The 19,711-nt window shown below is 44.2% G+C and overlaps 1 protein-coding gene across 3 annotated transcripts in view; it reads right to left on the reverse strand.

Moving 5' to 3' along the window:
- Nucleotides 1-309: 309 nt before the first annotated feature.
- Nucleotides 310-19,711, reverse strand: part of DARS2 (aspartyl-tRNA synthetase 2, mitochondrial) — a 530,183-nt gene continuing 510,781 nt past the window's right edge. For 2 of the 3 annotated variants that reach the window (XM_069641109.1, XM_069641111.1), the window contains one exon: nt 712-1,027. In XM_069641109.1, the coding sequence (XP_069497210.1) occupies nt 846-1,027 (182 nt within the window). In that variant the 3' untranslated portion in view covers nt 712-845. Of the gene's footprint in view, nt 1,028-19,711 lie in introns of all 3 variants that reach the window. The other variant, XM_069641110.1, reaches the window with a different exon arrangement.

A 19,711-nucleotide genomic window follows, 5' to 3' on the forward strand; every position in this document is an offset into this window, starting at 1 on the left:
TATGTAGGAGTACTACTGCTGTGTCACCATTTTCTTTCTTGGAGGTGTGTGATGGAAGTAACTATTAGTGTGCCTCAATAGCATAAAAATCCAACTCAGTAATTTCACTTTAGGAATAGAATAGTTACAAGGTTGTGGGTGTGAATCTTTCCTAGTGAGTGACTGGCGGTCCGAAATCTAATGCAAATGTGAAGTAAAAAACAAAATATAAATGATACAAAATGAGAACGGAATATTTATTCCTTCTTCTGCATATATTAAAAAGCCTCCTGACACATCACGGCCCCTACTTCAAGAACAAGACTGTACTTTGTATTGTTTGACTGCTCTTTTAATAATATGTACAGGGATAATTGGTTTTCTGATTATCAAACTATCGGATAAAATCTATCATCTGGTGAAAAGTGGATGTAATGGTTAATTAAACCTTTGCATTGCATTTTTATTAGGTCGGCTGCTTTAAATTATGATTAGCAAATCAAGGTACCTAATGTGCGGTTTTCCATCTCTCCAAAGTGTAACAATGATTTTTAGTAACGGGGTCCCTTCCGGGAGACACTGTTCAGCGTCGAGACCTCATCCTGGACCACCACACTAGCTCCATGTGTCATGGGATTACGGGGCATCCCCAGCGTCAGACCACAACCTCTCCATCAAGCATGGTCTGCTCTGCATCCAGTCTTCAGGTTTGTGTCTAGAACTATGCATGTTGCCCACATCAGGCAGGTATCCCAATAGGCAAAGAAAACATGTCCTTCATAATCATGCCTATGTGATGCCCGGTGAACTCCTTCCTTTGGTTTACCTTCCGCTTTTGTCCCCCTTGGAATACTACAGGCCAAATTTCAAGGTTTCTCCCCAATTTCTTTGGGCCAAGTCACCTGGATGTGATACGGCTTTAGGTCCTCTGCCGAAACCACATCAGGCGCGTTACTCATGAGGTCACGCCCCCGATAGGATTTTGGGAAGGCAATGACGTTGCGGATGCTTGGTGCTCCCACCACAAGGGAAATCAGTCGGTCTAGCCCTAGAAAAAACAAAAAAATGACAAAGGTAAATTATTCTTTGTTCGGATTACAATGCTGTTCACACGAATGCACCATTCTATGAAATAAGAGTGATTCTAGACTTCTCAATCAATTTTAGTTTAAGACTATGAACAAACTTAGCTTTAAATGTTTCTTTGTGTGCGTTAATTGGGGGGCTACAGTTAAATGGACTGATTTATTTGGTTACAGAACTTGAGAATTGGTGATTATCAAATTGATCATGCATATCTAGGACAATGTCGCAGCCACGCAGAAATGGGTATGGGAAATTCAGGCCATTGCTTACTATAATGTGGCTTCTGGGCCACATTATAGTAACAGGGGTACAGTTTTTGAAACAAATGACTGTCAACATAGTAAGCAAACAGTTCCGGCAGTGCTGGAGCCAGGGGAGGGGCAACCTGGGTTAATCCTTTGAGATCAGGGAGCAAGCCCCTCTCACCCAACCCCGGCCTACTCAGTCAGTGTGACTGCACTGTGCTTACAACTCACTCTAGGTCAAAAATGATCCCAGTCCCTAGTCATCCTGTGAGCCTGGGGCATGCACGATGGTGCAGACTCAGGTTTGTTATTCAAAGTACTGGTCAGGTTTTGGCACGGTTGGCTGCACCTCACTTGTCCTGGACTCTCACATTTCAGTTTCACTTGTTAACCATTCCATACTGTTCAGGGGCGGGGAAAGAGTGAGGGTTATACCTCAAGGGAGGTCACCATCACACAGAAAGGATGTGATCGACCACTCTGATGCAGCACGGAATGTGTGTTCATAGGGATTTGGCACAACGTTCTGTACTCATTTTTGTGGAGTTTTGGGATTGCCAGGAGGGCAGTTTGAAGCCCAGATCCAGTCCTTGCGGTGTGAAGATGTAGAGGGGAAATTATTTGAGAGGCTGACTGCACATGTTCATCAATTTCTGCCCCCTCTAAGGCATGACGCAGAGAGGAGGTGGCAGGCCATGCAAATGCTCGCATTGTGTGTGCCTGGACCAAAAGTGTGAGTAGCAGTCAGGATTGGAGTGGGGGTGTAGGGCACAAGGCACTCTTCCCTCCCTAGACAAAGATGCAGAGCGAGGCAGTGCCTTGTGGCAGTTGCTAAGGGACAGCATAGGAGCACCTCTGACTGGAAGAGAATGAACACACTCTGCACTCTCAGGTAAGGCTCAGGGAGTTGAACACATGAGCATTCTATATAGTTAGGGAGTTAAATCATTGGATTCTTCACCCAGACCAGATCTCAGGGGAAAAGGGGTAAGCATATGAAGAGTGCTGTAAAGTCATTATCACTCGCACCCAGAGCCAGCCTTGGGGCATGGTGGACCGGGCGGCCGTCCAAGCTGACGTGGTGGGGAGAAGGCGTGGCAGGCGCACAACTAGAATTAAATGTGCTTCGCTCTTGGGAGTCTAGTGCATTTAATAACAGGACGCCTGCCGTGCCGATTAAAAAATGTGCCACCCTCCCACCCCCAAATGTTTGATTTGCTGCATGAGGCGATGCGGCTTCTAAGGCCGACCCTGTTTGCACCACTGTATGACTAGTATCACCATAGCAGCTGTACCAGGTGCCAATCTCGCCAATCCGGCCCAACACATGAAATCCCCCAGGTGGGAACATTTCACTGTGCATCAATCTATGTGGAAGACACACACACATGTGCCTGCACTACTTTGCGCCAATGATAGTTGAAAGAAAAAGTTCTTATTCCAATCAGTTGTTTTTGTCCATTTTTATTCTTATTGTTTGAAAATCAGAAGTTTTAGCCCTATAGGATGACACGTGTTTCGGCGTTCATGTTCCGCCTTTTTCAAATCCGGGCTATTTTCAAAAGCAAATACAAAAATACAAAACACCAAAAATAAATTACAGACCTTCTGTTCTTTTAAAAGTTCACCTTAACACAACAAATCCCGTGACTTTTTTGTGCTTAAAATCGACATTTTTGATAGTACAATGCCATTATATGAAACACAGTTCGTGAACAACCCCTATCTCATTTCATGCATCTTCCGTGCCCCTTTATATCTCTGGATATATATTTTGACTTATAAGTTGACACGTGAGGGGGGTGTGTGTTGTAGGGTGAAGGGTAAATTACAGATGCGGATTCAGGAGGAGAGTATGTTTCCTTATTTAATAAATAATTACAAATTATAAGTCATGGGTATGTCTTACCCTTTTTAAGATTCATTTGTCCTGTAAGGTTTAGCCAAGTCCTGGGTTCAATCCCACCTACATGAAAAAAGGACATATTTAATTGTTTTATTTTATCTTTTCATCACTGCCCTGCGGTTTTAAATTAAATCGCATTACGAAAATATAATCTTTTCAGTTCAGTACTTTCCAACTTGAATATTCAACAGAAAACGTGTGTGCACGAGTCTGTAATGTTTTACCATTTTGCCATTTGCTTTCCTAGCTTAATTCAAAAAAGACTTACACAGAAAACGTATATGCACGAGTCTGTAGTGTTTTATCAATTTTCCATTCACTTTCATGCTCAATTCAAAACGACAAAATCATTTGTTTCTAAAGATGTAAAACCGAGCCCTGATGGCAATTATTTACTTTTAAATCCTTTTAGTCCCACGCATCGCGTGTGTCACTATCAGAAACCCTGGTTATGAATGCAGCACGGAATTAAGCGTGTCTGCAGCCAAAGGTGGGCTTCCCACCTAAATCCAGGGCTTACCTGAAAATTATGGAGTTCCTGCCTCAAGCGTTGCGGTCGTTTCTCTCTCGAGGGTCCCTGAGTGAAGGCTCTGCCCTTATTTCCCCGTTTGTCCCTCTTCAGTTTTCACACCCTAACGGTGGCGGCCATGTTTTGGGATGCAAAATACACACTTGCTAGGTTACAGATTGTCTTGTGTCCCATAGTACTGTGTTGACTCGTTTTTACTAAATCGATTTTGACCACAATTTCTTTATCATTGGTCTTTAAAAGGACGGTAGGCACAACGTGTCTTGATATTCTATTAATGACACACCGTATTTGGTTGACAAAATGATTATTTGGTTCATTAGCATTCTGGTGCGAACTTCATTCCGTCGCATTGGATTATGGGTAATGTAGTTTTTGTTGCTAAACGTCACTTTTGGGGCATTTAGTTTTTATACTTTGACAATTAAATTGTCCAATTTAAAATGCATTTTAAGTTTATCACCAAAGTTATTTTCCTGGGTGTAATTTTATTTTGTTTTAAGGTGAGATACTGGTATTATCTATCATGACATGGTTGGTCTCTACATGGATTGGTTTCTGCCATTACTGAAATATGTCCTTACTGACTCCATGCTTAAGCGAAAAAAGGGGGGAGGGGGTGTAGTCCCTTTCCTTGCGGCACTAATCAGTATAACATGATTCCTACATGTATAATTTCAAACAAAAGGCATTTGGCAAGATAACACTTCAATTCTTAAACTTGTACAAGTATATTGGTTGCCCAGGTACTTTCACACTGCATCATGTGTACATTATGTTCCCACTCATTGTTATTTTAAAGAAAGTGTATCATTTAATTATCTGAATTCAAACCATACGCTACAGTTTGAAAATGGCAAATAAGTCTGGCTTCCTCTTGTTTTAGGCGTAGTTCCTGGTTCCCTCCACATTTGCCCAACTTGATTTTCTTCAATCCCACGAATTTAATGTCTTTTTTGTTGTGTAGTTGGTGTGGTTCTGCCAGTGCTGCGCCAATGGGAGGTTTTTATCCTGACTCCCATTGTGGAAAAATGCTCTCTGATTCGTGTTCTGAGCTCCCGGATGGTGCTTCCAATGTAGATAAGATTACAGACACATAGTATTGCGTATATGACGTATTTAGATCTGCAATTGATCTGTTCGTTGATCTGGGTTTTTACCCCATCTCGATTTAGTGTCATTTATTGCATACTGGCACATTGTGCAAAAACCACATTTCCTGAAACCAGACCCTGGTTGAGGTAACCAGGTCTGTGGTCTTATTTCCTCCTGCTCTGGCAAAATGAAAGCTTACCTAAAAGACACAACTGCTGTCATTAAATTACTGGAAGGAATAGACTGGCAGGATACCTATCTGTTAGCCACCTGGGATGTAAAAGCACTTTATACATCAATTGGACATCAAGTAGCACTAGATGCAATTGACTATACATTCAAGAATCAGTCTGCTTCCCATTTTAACTATGTTTGCATGCTGAAAGGGATGCTTTTGGCAACTTTGGAAAATAATATTTTAATTTTTGATAACCAATTGTATTGTCAAGCCCGTGGCCTTGCGATGGGTGTAAAATATGCACCAGCATTAGCGAACCTCGTGATGGGAATGTTCGAGGATTTGTACATTTATCAGCTACAAGGTTTCAAAGAGAACATGATTAAATTGTCAAGATACATTGATGATGTATTAATTGTCTGGAACGGAACATCAGAAGAACTAAATTTGCTATTACGACAAGTCAATCTCAACCAATATAGGCTAGAGTTCACTGGACAAAGCAGCCAGTCGGAAATAAACTTTTTGGATTTGACCATTTATGTCCTGAACAATCAACTATATACCAAAACATACAGAAAAGAGACAGAAGTCAATTCAACATTGTTTGCAACCAGTTGTCATCATCAACCAGTTATTTTGAATATTCCCAAAGGGGAATTTATACGGGCAAAAAGAAACTGTACAGAACCAGTAATTTTCGACAAGGAATGCAATCTACTGACAAAACGTTTTTCAGCTAGAGGGTACCCTCAGAAAGCAATTACCAAGGCAAGGCAGAAAGCACATAAAATGACAAGAGAATCTACCTTGAAACAAAGAACGAATCAAATACAACCAGAAAACAAGATTCAATTTATTACGATGTACTGTGCAATTAACAAGGAGATTAAAAGAGTACTAAAACGAAATTGGTATCTATTGAAATTAGACCCACATGTTAAAGAATACATTCAAGAATACCCAACGATTGTTTACAGAAGAGCCAAAACCCTGAAAATTATGTTAAGTCCGTCAATGCTGCCAGAGCAGGAGAAAAATAAGACCACAGACCTGGTTACCTCAACCAGGGTCTGGTTTCAGGAAATGTGGTTTTTGCACAATGTGCCAGTATGCAATAAATGACACTAATGTTTTTTCAAATCAAGATGGGGTAAAAACCCGGATCAACGAACAGATCAATTGCAGATCTAAATACATCATATACGCAATACTATGTGTCTGTAATCTTATCTACATTGGAAGCACCATCCGGGAGCTCAGAGCACGAATCAGAGAGCATTTTTCCACAATTGGGAGTCAGGATAAAAACCTCCCATTGGCGCAGCACTGGCAGAACCACCACCAACTACACAACAAAAAAGACATTACATTCGTGGGATTGAAGAAAGTCAAGTTGGGCAAACGTGGAGGGAACCAGGAACTACGCCTAAGACAAGAGGAAGCCAGATTTATTTGCCATTTTCAAACTGTAGAGTATGGTTTGAATTCAGATAATGAAATGATACACTTTCTTTACAATAACAATGATTGGGAACATAATGTACACATGATGCAATGTGAAAGTACCTGGGCAACGAATGGACTTGTACAAGTTTAAGAATTGAAGCGTTATCTTGACAAATGCCTTTTGTTTGAAATTATACATGTAGGAATCATGTTATAGGGATTAGTGCCGCAAGGAAAGGGACTACACCCCCCCCTTTTTTCGCTTTAGCATGGTGTCAGTAAGGACATATAAAGTCCGTGGCAGAAAGCAATCCATATAGAGACCAAACATGTCCTGATAGATAATACCAGTATCTCACCTTAAAACAAAATAAAATTACACCCAGGAAAATAACTTTGGTGATAAACTTAAAATGCATTTTAAATTGGACAATTTAATTGTCAAAGTATAAAAACTAAATGCCCCAAAAGTGACGTTTAGCAACAAAAACTACATTACCCATAATCCAATGCGACGGAATGAAGTTCGCACCAGAATGCTAATGAACCAAATAATCATTTTGTCAACCAAATACGGTGTGTTATTCATAGAATATCAAGACACGTTGTGCCTACCGTCCTTTTAGAGACCAATGATAAAGAAATTGTGGTCAAAATCGATTTAGAAAAAACGAGTCAACACAGTACTATGGGACACAAGACAATCTGTAACCTAGCAAGTGTGTATTTTGCATCCCAAAACATGGCCGCCACCGTTAGGGTGTGAAAACTGAAGAGGGACAAACGGGGAAATAAGGGCAGAGCCTTCACTCAGGGATCCTCGAGAGAGAAACGACTGCGACGCTTGAGGCAGGAACTCCATAATTTTCAGGTAAGCCCTGGATTTAGGTGGGAAGCCCACCTTTGGCTGCAGACACGCTTAATTCCGTGCTGCATTCATAACCAGGGTTTCTGATAGTGACACACGCGATGCGTGGGACTAAAAGGATTTAAAGTAAATAATTGCCATCAGGGCTCGGTTTTACATCTTTAGAAACAAATGATTTTGTCGTTTTGAATTAAGCATGAAAGTAAATGGAAAATTGATAAAACACTACAGACTCGTGCATATAGGTTTTCTGTGAAAGTCTTTTTTGAATTAAGCTAGGAAAGCAAATGGCAAAATGGTAAAACATTACAGACTCGTGCACACACGTTTTCTGTTGAATATTCAAGTTGGAAAGTACTGAATTGAATGGATTATATTTTCGTAATACGATTTAATTTAAAACCGCAAGGCAGTGATGAAAAGATAAAATAAAACAAATACAAATATGTCCTTTTTTCATGTAGGTGGGATTGAACCCAGGACTTGGCTAAACCTTACAGGACAAATGAATCTTAAAAAGGGTAAGACATACCCATGACTTATAATTTGTAATTATTTATTAAATAAGGAAACATAATCTCCTCCCCAATCCGCATCCGTAATTTACCCTTCCCCCTTCACCCTACCACACACACCCCCCTCACGTGTCAACTTATAAGTCAAAATATATATCCAGAGATATAAAGGAGCACGCAAGATGCATGAAATGAGATAGGGGTTGTTCACGAACTGTGTTTCATATAATGGCATTGTACTATCAAAAATGTCGATTTTAAGCACAAAAAAGTCACGGGATTTGTTGTGTTAAGGTGAACTTTTAAAAGAACAGAAGGTCTGTAATTTATTTTTGGTGTTTTGTATTTTTGTATTTGCTTTTGAAAATAGCCCGGATTTGAAAAAGGCGGAACATGAACGCCGAAACACGTGTCATCCAATAGGGCTAAAACTTCTGATTTTCAAACAGAATAAGAATAAAAATGGACAAAAACAACTGATTGGAATAAGAACTTTTTCTTTCAACTATCATTGGCGCAAAGTAGTGCAGGCACATGTGTGTGTGTCTTTCAAGCTTACAAACGGAGTAGAGGAACTCAATGTCTCCGTATCAGCCTACACTCAAGCGACAAACAGCTACATAAGGGGGAAAAAAGAGATAAAAGAACAAATAATTAAGTGATAACTACAAGCAACACTTGTACAAATTAGGTCGCGAAGGTACAAATGAAAGATATCGATACAGAAAAGTTCCTCACAACTCAAGACTAGTTCAATCTATGTGGGCCTGCCTGCAATCCAACTTCATTTGAGCCTCATCATTTACGTGCTACATACAACGCAGACTGAGCCCCTTAACCCGCAAGGCCTCCCAGGTCAAGGAGACCTCAACAACTGGCAGAAGACGATAGAATAGTGATTAAGGTAACAAGCATGTTTCTTCAACTGTTAATCCGGCTATTCGACATGCCCATATCATGCCACTGCTTCTGTCCATGAGTGAAGTAACGGGACTCGCTCCTCTCTAGGCCCAAAGTGGTTGCTGTGGGTGGAACGTTTGGAGAGGGGTACTACTCAAAGATCAAATACAATTGTGACACCAAGAAATTATTCCTGTTACTTTATGCAGATAAAAGTGTGCACACAATACGAAAGACACTGCATCCTCCCAACAATTCATGACACTGCGAAGCCTTGGCAGATTAACGCTTTCAGATGTGGCAGATCAGAATAGGTGCACAAACCCATGAAAGCTTTTCATGCCAGGCTCCGACATTTTGCATCTACTTGCACTTGGTTTAATAGATGGATGAGGGGCCCAGCTGATGCAGGGCTGAGATTCGAACAAACAATGGAGACCAATTCTTTATGAATCTGGCCCATCTCTTCAACAGATTCTTGAGTTAGGTTGCTCCCAAGAACACACTGAAGTGCGCACTGAATAGAACTGAGGCTGCGCTTCAGCACCTGGAGGTGGCTGAAGTGCAAGAAGTTTCCAGGAAACGAACAGGGAGGGCCCAGCAAAGCACCTCACAATATGAACAAGATACCTGTGCTCAGTCAGCCCCATAGCTTGTTTGATTGATGATTTATTATGCACTTATACGCAAGTGTTTCAAAGCGCAAGCTGCGACTATTATGGATATCCCGACTCTATATTCGGCTCTGCCCAGTGCGTGGAGTATAATGCTCCAAATGCGGATGTCCAAATCACTTTGCAAAAGTATACAGATCTGCAGCCAACAACCCTGCACCGCGAGGCTCTGTAATACGCCACCAGAAGATACGAAAAGTAGTCTGACAAACTCTGGATCAATGCGATTAGTCCAATGATGAGCAAGAGGCATTTCTATTCTCTGCCCAGGGGCGATGGGAGAGAAGTCACTGAATCAAAATATCTGGTACCTCCACTTCAGCCCTTATTGACACAGGGACATAGGGTAAAAACAATGAGGCATCCCCATCTCACAGTAGGCACCGATGAAGTGAGAACATATTTGTGTGGAGGGGACATCCCAACGCAGTTGTATGGGCATGTCCCATCTATACACAGTATAAATATAGTAGTGTGTTGCGCACGCAAATTCAACACAATTGAGCAGGCACTGTGAGCACAGTTTAAGTAAGATCGACCAACAATACCACTTCGCAGCTCCGGCACAGATGAGTACTTTGAACTAGTTTTCTTTGCCTACAGCATTTATGAGGAAGAACTCGGACCTCCTGAAGTACAAGGAGATCCCATTCCACCCAAGAACCAAGGTGGAGGAAGACCGTCTGAAAAAAAAAGTAGGCAGACCTCATAGAAAGTCCAAGGGCCAATTCCGTGGGTACCATCCATTGTAGCAGTGAAGCTAAAACAGCCAGACACGTGTGCATTTGCATCTACATGCACCTCCAAACAGGGCAGTGAAGCACGAAAGACAGTACATTGAATCTAAACCCAATGTTCTTTGTGTTTTTTTGTTTTTGTTCTGTGAATATAATTGTGTTAAAACACTTATGTACACTGTAATCTCTCCCCAAAAAAACGTTGTCTTTTCAATGTACTATGTGGATGTACTTGTATTTTGTTCTATCCATGGTTGAGATTATAACCTTGTTGACTTCCGATTATGTGTTCCGTTTTTCTTAAAATATATGATTTTGATCTTCTTGGAAGTAGAAAGTGATTGTCTTGTATTCTTCCTAAACTATATTAGTTACCTTTTACTTATTTCTCAAACACTGGAAACATCACCGTAATATTTGTCCTTTGAAACACAGAGCAACTTCACTATTTGGGTGGATACATAAGAACAGCGGTTGATTTTACCTTAGGATTTCCGCAATCCGGAAACCTTTCAAAAATAATAATTAACTTTTTAAAAAGGAAAAAATATGAAAATAAATAGTAGCAAGGGTACATTCTTCTGTTTAGGAGTACATTGACCCTAGACAATCTCATTGCGGACATTCAAGTGCACAACACTTCTTGAAGTTAGAACTCAGTGCAGGTTATCATCAAATGCTGCTACATAAGGATTCCAGCTATATAACAACTAGCGTACCTTCTGTCGTAGACGTTTTTCAGGACGTTATCCGGGTAGTGATTGCCAGCATCCTGGGTGTTTGCAATGCCAGCGAAGACATACTCATCTTCACACAATCCCTAGCTGAGCATCATAGCTGGCTGAAAAAGGTTCTATGCTGCCTCCGAAATCATGGACTCACGTTAAAAAGTGAAAAAATTTGAACCGGGTAAGGAAAAGCATGATTTATTTGAATAAGTCCTAACAGAGAATACATCTGCGCTGACCTGTGCACGGTTGCCGGCATCAAGTCTGCTGCACCCCCTTAGAACCAAGCTAAAATACAAAGCTTCCTGGGTATGGTTAGTTATTGTGTTTGGTTCATCCCTGCCCTGGCTTCCATCACCAAGCCACTTAGGAGGCGGACCATAGCTTTGGAATCATGAGCCTGGGAAGCGCCAAAGACACAGGTCTTCCAAGTCATGAAGGATGCTCTAGTTACAGATAGGACCATGGCTGATTTCGACCCAACTCAGCGTATAGAACTGGTGGTTGATACTAACCTCCACAGATTTAATGCAGTACTGATGCAGTGAACCCAGATAGGGGGAAGTTGTCCCTGTGGCAATTACCTCACCAGAATAGAGATACTCGCAGGTCAAGGAGGCAGCGTTTGAGGGGGTTGGGGGGACTTGCATGTGTACGTACACATACAGAAACACTTTTGTGACTGTCACGGACCACAAACCATTGGTAACGATATTCAATGGGTCCACACTTCATACACCACATGATTGAAAGATTGACCCGGCAGCTGCAGGAAAACAAGTTACAAATAACTTACTGACCTGAAGCAAGCAACCCAATGGACTTTCTCGCACACCACCTGCAAGTGGCAGCTGTGCAGGAAGAAAAGGACAGCACACTGGCGACAACTGCATTGAATTTCGCGGTGTTGACTGCCAAACTGAAGGCCATCTTTGTCAAGGAAATAATAGTCGCCTTGAAGGGAGACAAATGCTTCTGCATCAAACAAGCACTAGCCACCTGCAGATGGTGGCTCACCACCACTGAACAAAGGAGATCCAACAAGTACTGAAAAACACTGTTCATGATCAGAGCAGAGCTCTCAAACTTTGGAAGGCTTCCTACTGAAAGACTTGCATGTTGTACTCCTGCATCCCTTAGGTCAAGGATAATCCAGCTGGCCCATATTGGTAAACAAGGTCAAAGGAAGACCAAGGCTCGATTGCTAGAAAAGGTGTGGCTCCGTGGTCTCAAAGAAGCAGTGGAGTCAGCTAATGAAACTAGCATCCCAAACCAAGCTACCGGACCCCCCTTATGGCCCATCAGACCAATGCCTAGAGGACAACATCCTTGGGAATGCATCTGCGCTAGTTTCGGATCATTACCAGTGGAGAGTATGCTCGAGCAGCAATAGATGCACATTCTTGTTATCCAGAAGTGAAAATTGTTGGTTAGATCCATTGTAATACCGAAAATGGAGAAAATATTAGCAACTCACATTCCATTAAGACAGAGAACAGACCATTGTTCCAAGGCAACAGGTTGTGCCAGTTGCTTGAGTCCCTAGACATGAAACACACGCACATTATCCCCTTTTGGCCAAAAGCCAACAGTGATGCCAAGAGATTCCTGAGAACCCTTAAGACTCCAAGGATCAGTGTTCACCAAAAGACAGACACTGACATAGCACTCTAACAATTGAACGAGTACTGGCACCTCTTGGGAAGAGCACAATTTACCACAATCCCAACACATCCTGCCTGACCTTCACTTGAGTAAATCAGCATAGAAACCACCAGGCAATGCACTGCACAAAATGACAGAGACAAAGAAAACATGCCCAACAGGCCTCCATAAAAATAGAAAAAAATAAATCCCAGGCAGCTTGTGCATGCTCTTTGTGTCTGCACTCTTCACGGTGACAGCCAAGGAAGGCTTGATCGCCACTCTGCGGTGATCTTAAAGCCATTGGAGCAGATTTGACTGAAGATTCCTCACTTGGCGGTGATGACATGATCTGTGGTGATGACAGCAGTGTGGGGATGTGAAGGGTGAGTCTGCAGAAACACCTGATGGTGAGGAGATCCCAACCACGGCTCAAGAGCCACTCATTTACATGGAATTGACCCTGACCAGAAGCAAGATCTGGCCTCCCATTATCCTGTAACAACTGTGAAGAATCCTACGGATCCCTCACTGAAAACCTGCCTAAAGTCTCCACCCGGGTGGCATGGGGAAGGCAAACGCTTCCTGATCCCACCCGGGGGTGGTGTACTGCGGAGGATCACCTGGGAGGGGATGGGGCCCAGGGTGATGAGGAGATTCTGTGGGATGAGACACAGTATTTTTCCTGTGAAAGGAAGAATCTTCCCAAGATACCTAAAGAGGTAATGGCTTGCCATTTTAATGTCTCTAACCCCTCATAATGGATCTAGGGATGTGGGCCCTAAGGCTGCAAAATCTGAGCATACTTTACCAAAAGAAATATCTTTTTGGGTATCCCAAACTAAACACCTTCCTCAATCCCAAGGGTACAAGGTAAAAGAATATAGAAATGTTGTCTGCAATAAGCTAGAGGGCTGAAGAGGCGTGCAGTTTTAACAGTCAGGCAATTAAGCCTAACAGCCATGTTGCAGACTCAAAGGGTCTCCCTGAATTCTAAGCTTAAGCCGATTAATTTCAACTTTGTGCACCAGGTTTACCATACCCTGGCAAAGCTACATAAACACCTCCCGAGTACCCCTGATACATGCACCAGATGTGGCTCCAGCCCAGCTGATTTTCTGCAACTGGTCTGAGTCTGTCCGGTCAGATCTCGATACTGGGGGTCGGGGGAGGTGCTGCCCGGGGTCTCACTGTCGGTGAACAAATAGAATTGGATCCTATGGTGGTGCTGTTGAGATGTACACAACACTTGCCACAGGCTGTCCGAAAGCTTACTGGTCTTCTCTTGGTACTGGCCCGTAGAAGGGTGGCAATGTCATGGTGGAAGGGCCACCCGCCTAGCATGCAGGCTTGGCAGAAAGATGTGGCATATTGTCATGACTTGGAGATAGCCTTTATTCCTACTCTCCCTTTACATGATCGACCACCAGAGGTCTGGGCGCCATATGTTCAATACTTGTTTAATGCTTGATGATGTGCTTAGACCAAGACTGTGCAACTGCTGCCTCCTTTCGTTTTTTAACGTTTTTGTGTTACGTCTCATGAACACTGTAGAGCTGTTTGTTCCAGACTCACTTGGAGTTGGATGTTGTTATTGCAAAACTAATAAACCGATCTGAAGAAGAAAAAAAGAAAAAAAGATCCCCATGCAAGACCTGTAGGCCCCACATGACCCTCTGCAGCAGGCCCATTAACCCCCGGAACTGTTGTACTGGGATTGTTTGGCCCTCTTAAGAATGCATGGTAAACATATATTCAGCTGTCCAAATGACCAATGAAGGCTACCAATAAAAAAAGACAATTGATACATTTCTATCTTCATCGCATGCCACACCCCAATCCTAAGGCCAGCGCAAAACTCGTTTTTTTTACATAAACTTAAAACAGGGCCTGCAGCCACAGAATAACAAGAAGACTCCACAAGCATTTGCGTTAAGGTTTGGATAATAAGTGCTGATGGGGGCTTTGCACATCAACGCCCCAACACAGCACAAGATATTTTTCGAAATCTGCGTCTTTTCTCAAGACAAAGGAAGAGTCCCTAAATAATATACTGCATCCTTTTTAAGGACACTTTTCTTAGCATCAATTTTCATCATACAGTCATTCAGAATGAGGAGTATGATGCCAAATAAGGAAACAAAAAAGACTTTTTGCTTACTTTATTTCTATATGGATTTATACATTTGTTATGTTATGTTATTTTGCATTTATATAGCGCCTTATGAATCATTGGTATCATCTCAAAGCGCTGGTAGGTTGAACGCCCTCGGGAACCGTAGTTCAAGTCAGTTGAGAGAGAGAGGGTCATAAGGTGCGTTGGTGCACCGGATATGTGGGCAGCCGGTGTGGCAGGTACATGATAGCTGCTTCTTAGCGGTAGGTGTGGTCGTTGGGAGGTCAGGTATATGTGTTAATTCTGGTGGGTAGACAGCCAGACTGATTTCTGGCTGCGTTAGGCCTGAGGAGAAAGCATAAGCTGGCAGTGTGTGCTCAGCTAGCTGTGTTTAATTAGGGTTATGAGGAGTATGTGGCAGGTGTTAGTATGAGAACAGCTATACCGAATGTGTCATAGTATCACAGTGTTCTAGTTGAGTGGTGGTGTATAGGAGAGAGTAAGCGTGGTATTGTGATATGGTGGTCGTCAGTAAGACACTTGAGGTCGAGCATTCCATCTGTGCCATGTATTCTATCCGTTTTATTCACTCTATCTGTTCATACATTTCGTCTGGCTCATCATTTAATTTACTAGTCTTTCCATCCATTCCATCATTTAGTCCTTATCATATAAAATGGTCTATCCATTTTGTAGATCGATTTCGTCCTACCCATCTGTTTAGTGTGTCATCTGATCCATCCTTCTTGTTCATTCAATCCGCTCCATGTGTTCCACTCACTCCATCCGTTCCATCCGCTCCATCCATTGCATCTGCTTCATCAGTTCCATCCGCTCCAACCGTTCCACTCACTCTATCCGCTCCATCTGTTCTATCCACTCCATCCGTTTCATCCACTCCATCCGCTCCGTGTGTTCCATCCGCTCCGTGTGTTCCATCCGCTCCGTGTGTTCCACTCACTCTATCTGATTCATCTGTTCCATCCGCTTCATCCGTTCCGTCTGTTTCATCCATTCCACCAGCTTCATCCGTTCCAACCGCTTCATTCGTTCCATCTGGTTCATCCGCTCCATCCCTTTCATCCGTTTAATCCAATTCATTCGTTCTACTCAGTTTATCTGTTTTATTTATACCGGCCATTTTGGGTTTCCATTTTCTCGGTCAGGTCTCTGTGCACAATTGTTATTTTTGATTCAGCAACCTTGGGTTTCTGTTTATTGCGGCTGTTTGTACTGTTTGTGCTAAGAGTCGATTTTAAGGGAAGAGCCATGTTTTTTCAGTAATTTGCGGAAAGACACAAGGTCTTCGGTGAGTCGGATGTGGGGTGGAAGTGAGTTCCACAGAGTGGGGGCAAAGGCTGAGAATGAAGATCCACCTAACCTGACTGTGTTGGTTTTTGGTATTACCAGGAGGCGGGCAGAGATTGATCTTAGAGTGCGCAGTGGATGATAAGGTTTTAGTTTGTCCTGAAGGTATTGAGGTCCGGTTTTATGCATTGCTCAGTGAGAGATGCATAAGGTTTTGAAGGTGACCCTTCGAGCAACTGGGAGCCAGTGGAGAGTTTTGAGAGCTGGGGAGATGTGATCTCTTGGGCCAAGTGCTAGTAGCAGTTTGGCTGCAGCATTTTGTGCTCTTTGTAGTTTAGTCAGGTGGTATGCTTGGATTCCGAGGTAGAGGGGGTTGGCATAGTCCAGTCTTGACATTACAATTGATTGGACTGCGGCAAGTCTGTTGGGAAAGGAGAGATATGGAAAACTGCGCCTACGAGTTTTGAGGTGGTAGTGGCAGGACTTAGAGACGTTGTTGACTTGGTCCGGGAGGGTAAGGTCAGAGTCGAGAGTGCATACAAGGTTTACTACTGAGGATGAGGTTGTCGGGGAATTGCCCATGGATGATGGCCAGGGTAGAGGGTGCGGGAGAAGTTTGGTGTTGCCACACACCATGATTTCAGTTTTGGTGGGATTTAAAAGGAGGTGGTTTGTGGTCATCCAGTGATCAATGTCAAGGAGACAGGCAGCAAGGTTGGGCAAGAGTGCTGGATATTGAGTTATGGAGTTTAAGGATTAGATGGGTGTCATCGGCGTAGTTGTAGCACAGGATATTGTGCGAGCGGATTATTCGTGGGAGGGTGGACATATAGAGGTTGAACAGGAGGGCTGATAGGCATGCTCCTTGTGGAACTCCGGTATTGTCTGGTCGGGCGGCGGAGGCAAAGGAGGAGAGTAGGGTTATTTGGTTCCTATTGTTGAGGAAGGATGCTATCCATTTGAGAGCGTTTCCACGGATTCCTAGGGAGTGGAGGCGGTCGAGGAGGATTGAGTGGTTGTGTCGAAGGCTGCAGATAGGTTGAGAAGGATTAGTGCCGTGCATTCCGCAGAGTCTGCAGTGTTTTTAAGGTCATCCCAGATTGAGGTCAGGCTGGTTTTGGTTCCGTGTCGAGGTCTGAAACCTGATTGAACGGGATCTAGGAGATTGTTGGCTTCGACAAAGGCATTTAGTTGGGAGTAAGCGGTTCGGTCGATGAGTTTAGCAAGGAACCTGGTGTTTGAGATGGGGCAGTAGTTTTTGGGGTCGAGGGAAGTTTTTTTTAGAAGTGGCTTGACATGAGCAGTTTTGAACGTGTAGGGAAAACTTCCTGAGGAGAGGGAGTCGTTTATGATGGTTCTCACATATTCTTCTGCACAGGTAGATGCAAATATTTCTTTGAGGGTTGAGGCAGGGCAAGGGTCTAGCAGAGAGCTGGGCAAAGAGAAGTTTGAGAAATTGGTCCATTGATATTGGAGTGAAAGAGTCGAATGTCGGGTGGGTTGGAGTTGCAGGCGGTGGGTTTGCAGGTGGGGTGGGTGGATTGTGTGGTGGGTGCAAGAGGGCCAGTTTGTTGGTTAGAGAATTTGTTCTTTCGAGAGCAGTGGTGTAGAAGTGGAGAGAGAGTGTGTCACAGAGAGATTGAGAAGGGGCTGATTGGGTGGTGACACATGATGGTTTGGTGAATTCAGAGATGATTTTGTGGAGTTCCTTGGTGGGGTTTTCACAGTTCAGGATTCGAGAGTTGTAATGTTTTTTTTTTTTGCTTTCCGGATTTCGGCTTTGTAATGGCGATGGTGCCGTGCCAAGGTGGATCTGTTCAGGGTGGTTTTATCTTTCCGCCATTTGCGTTCGAGGGATTTATATAGTTGTTTTGTGGTCTTCAGTTCTGGTGTACACCATCTTGGAAAAGGGTCATGGCGAGCGGATGCTTGGCAGGTGGGGGTGAGCGGGATTAATGAGGTATTGAGTCATGAGTCAAAAGCGTCAAAGGTTAAGTGCTCATTGCGTGTGGAGGCAGGGGGAGGAGATTGAAGGAGCGTCTCGGCTAGGTCGGGAAGGATTTTTAGTTTCTTTCTTCCAGCATTTGCGTAGATTTGGAGGTTCTGGTTTGGGTGAGAGGAGCGGGCGGGACAATGAGGTGATCAGACCAGATGATCGGGGTGGAGGTGTATAGGTGTATCTGGTTGTGGGAGCTGAAGATGGCGTCAAGGGTGTGGCATTTGTAGTCAGTTGGCCCGTTTATGTGGGTATGGACGTTAATTGCGTCTAGGCAGTCGATCAGAGAGTGGGTCATGGGGTTGGTGGGGATGTCAAGCCAGATATTGAAATCTCCTAGAAGAGTGAGGATGGGATGGTTTAATTGGATGGTGGCTGTCGAATCACAGAGGTTGCTCGAGAAGTGTCTGTCGTAGCCTGGGGGTCTGTAGATGAGTAGGAAGCTGTGGGAGAACGCTGGGGCGAGGGATAGTTTGACTAGAAGCGATTCGCAGGAGGGGATGGTAGGCTGGCTGTCAATGATTGAGACAGAGAAGTGTGACTTGAAGGCGATTGCTACTCCTCCTCCTCTGGAGGGTCGGTTGAGTGGGATGAGGGAGTAATCTGGGGGGGAAGGCTTCATTGGCGATAGGGGCAAAGTCGTCGGAGAGCCAGGTTTCCGTGATAAAGGCTAGGTGTGGTTTGTCTGAGGCGAGGAGGTCAAAGATGCTGTGTCTGTTTTTTGCTACAGATCGTGCATTAAACAGGATGCATCTTACTTCGGTGCATGAGGATGATATGGAGGTTGCAGAGGTGGAAGATGGGAGGCGAGGGGGAGTGGCTGGGAGGGGTGTTGGGGGGTGTATAGAGGGGGGTGAGGGGAGACCGTGGAAATTGCGGTGTGAGAGAGGGGGGTGGTCGATGGGAAGAGTAGGCGGGCGGTCGAGGTGGTGGGCGTTGGGGCGCTGGGGTTGGACGGATGTGTGAAGTTAGTTGGAATTGGGTCAAGGGACTTGAAAGTCGGCAGTAGGGGGTTAGGGGTTTCAGTTGTGGTAGGTGAGAATTCAAGGGAGAGGGGTTTCAGGCAGGGTGAGGGAGGGGGGGTGGTGATGATCGAGATTGGGAGAATGAGGTGGTGGGACAAGACAGGATTGGCGAGGAGTAATGAGAGATTGAGGGAGACCAGGTACGTTTTCTTTTCAGGGTTTTTGTTGTGGTTGGTGTGTGAGAGAGGATAGGGGGGGTCGGAGGGAGAAAGGAATGCGGCTACTGTTCTTGCCAGGGCGAGACGTGCAGTTTTTAGGGATGGGAAGAAGTGGGGTCGGACAAGGAAGTTTGGGGGAGTTGATGAGAGGAAGGGGGTGGTTGTGGGGCTAGGTGTGTCTGGGAAGCTGGGCGGGATGTTAGTTGGGTGGGCCGTTAGTTGGGGGTGAGGGGGGTGCGGGTATGATGTTGGAGCAGGGGTCTTAGGATGGTTGGCTCGTCGTCGAGCTCCTCTGGCTTGGTGTTTGGATAGGGGATGGCTTGGGATGTGATGGTTCCTCTGGCTTGTAGGTTGGGCTGAGAGTGTGGTGGCGGGTGGGTTGGTTTGGGAAGGGTTGGTTCTCCTGTCTTGGGAGTTGGATAGGGAGTGGGCTGAGGATGTGGTGGAGGGCGGGATGGTTTGGGAAGTTGGGGGAAGGGAAGTAGGGCGAGAGTAAAGGGAGGCGAGCGTGAGCAGGTCTCTTTCGGCGGACCTTGGTGGGTCGGGTGGACTCATGGCGTGGTTAAGTTTGAACA

This window comes from Ambystoma mexicanum, chromosome 1q, assembly GCF_040938575.1.
Source record: "Ambystoma mexicanum isolate Mex_15411 chromosome 1q, UKY_AmexF1_1, whole genome shotgun sequence".
Lineage (NCBI taxonomy): Eukaryota > Metazoa > Chordata > Amphibia > Caudata > Ambystomatidae > Ambystoma > Ambystoma mexicanum.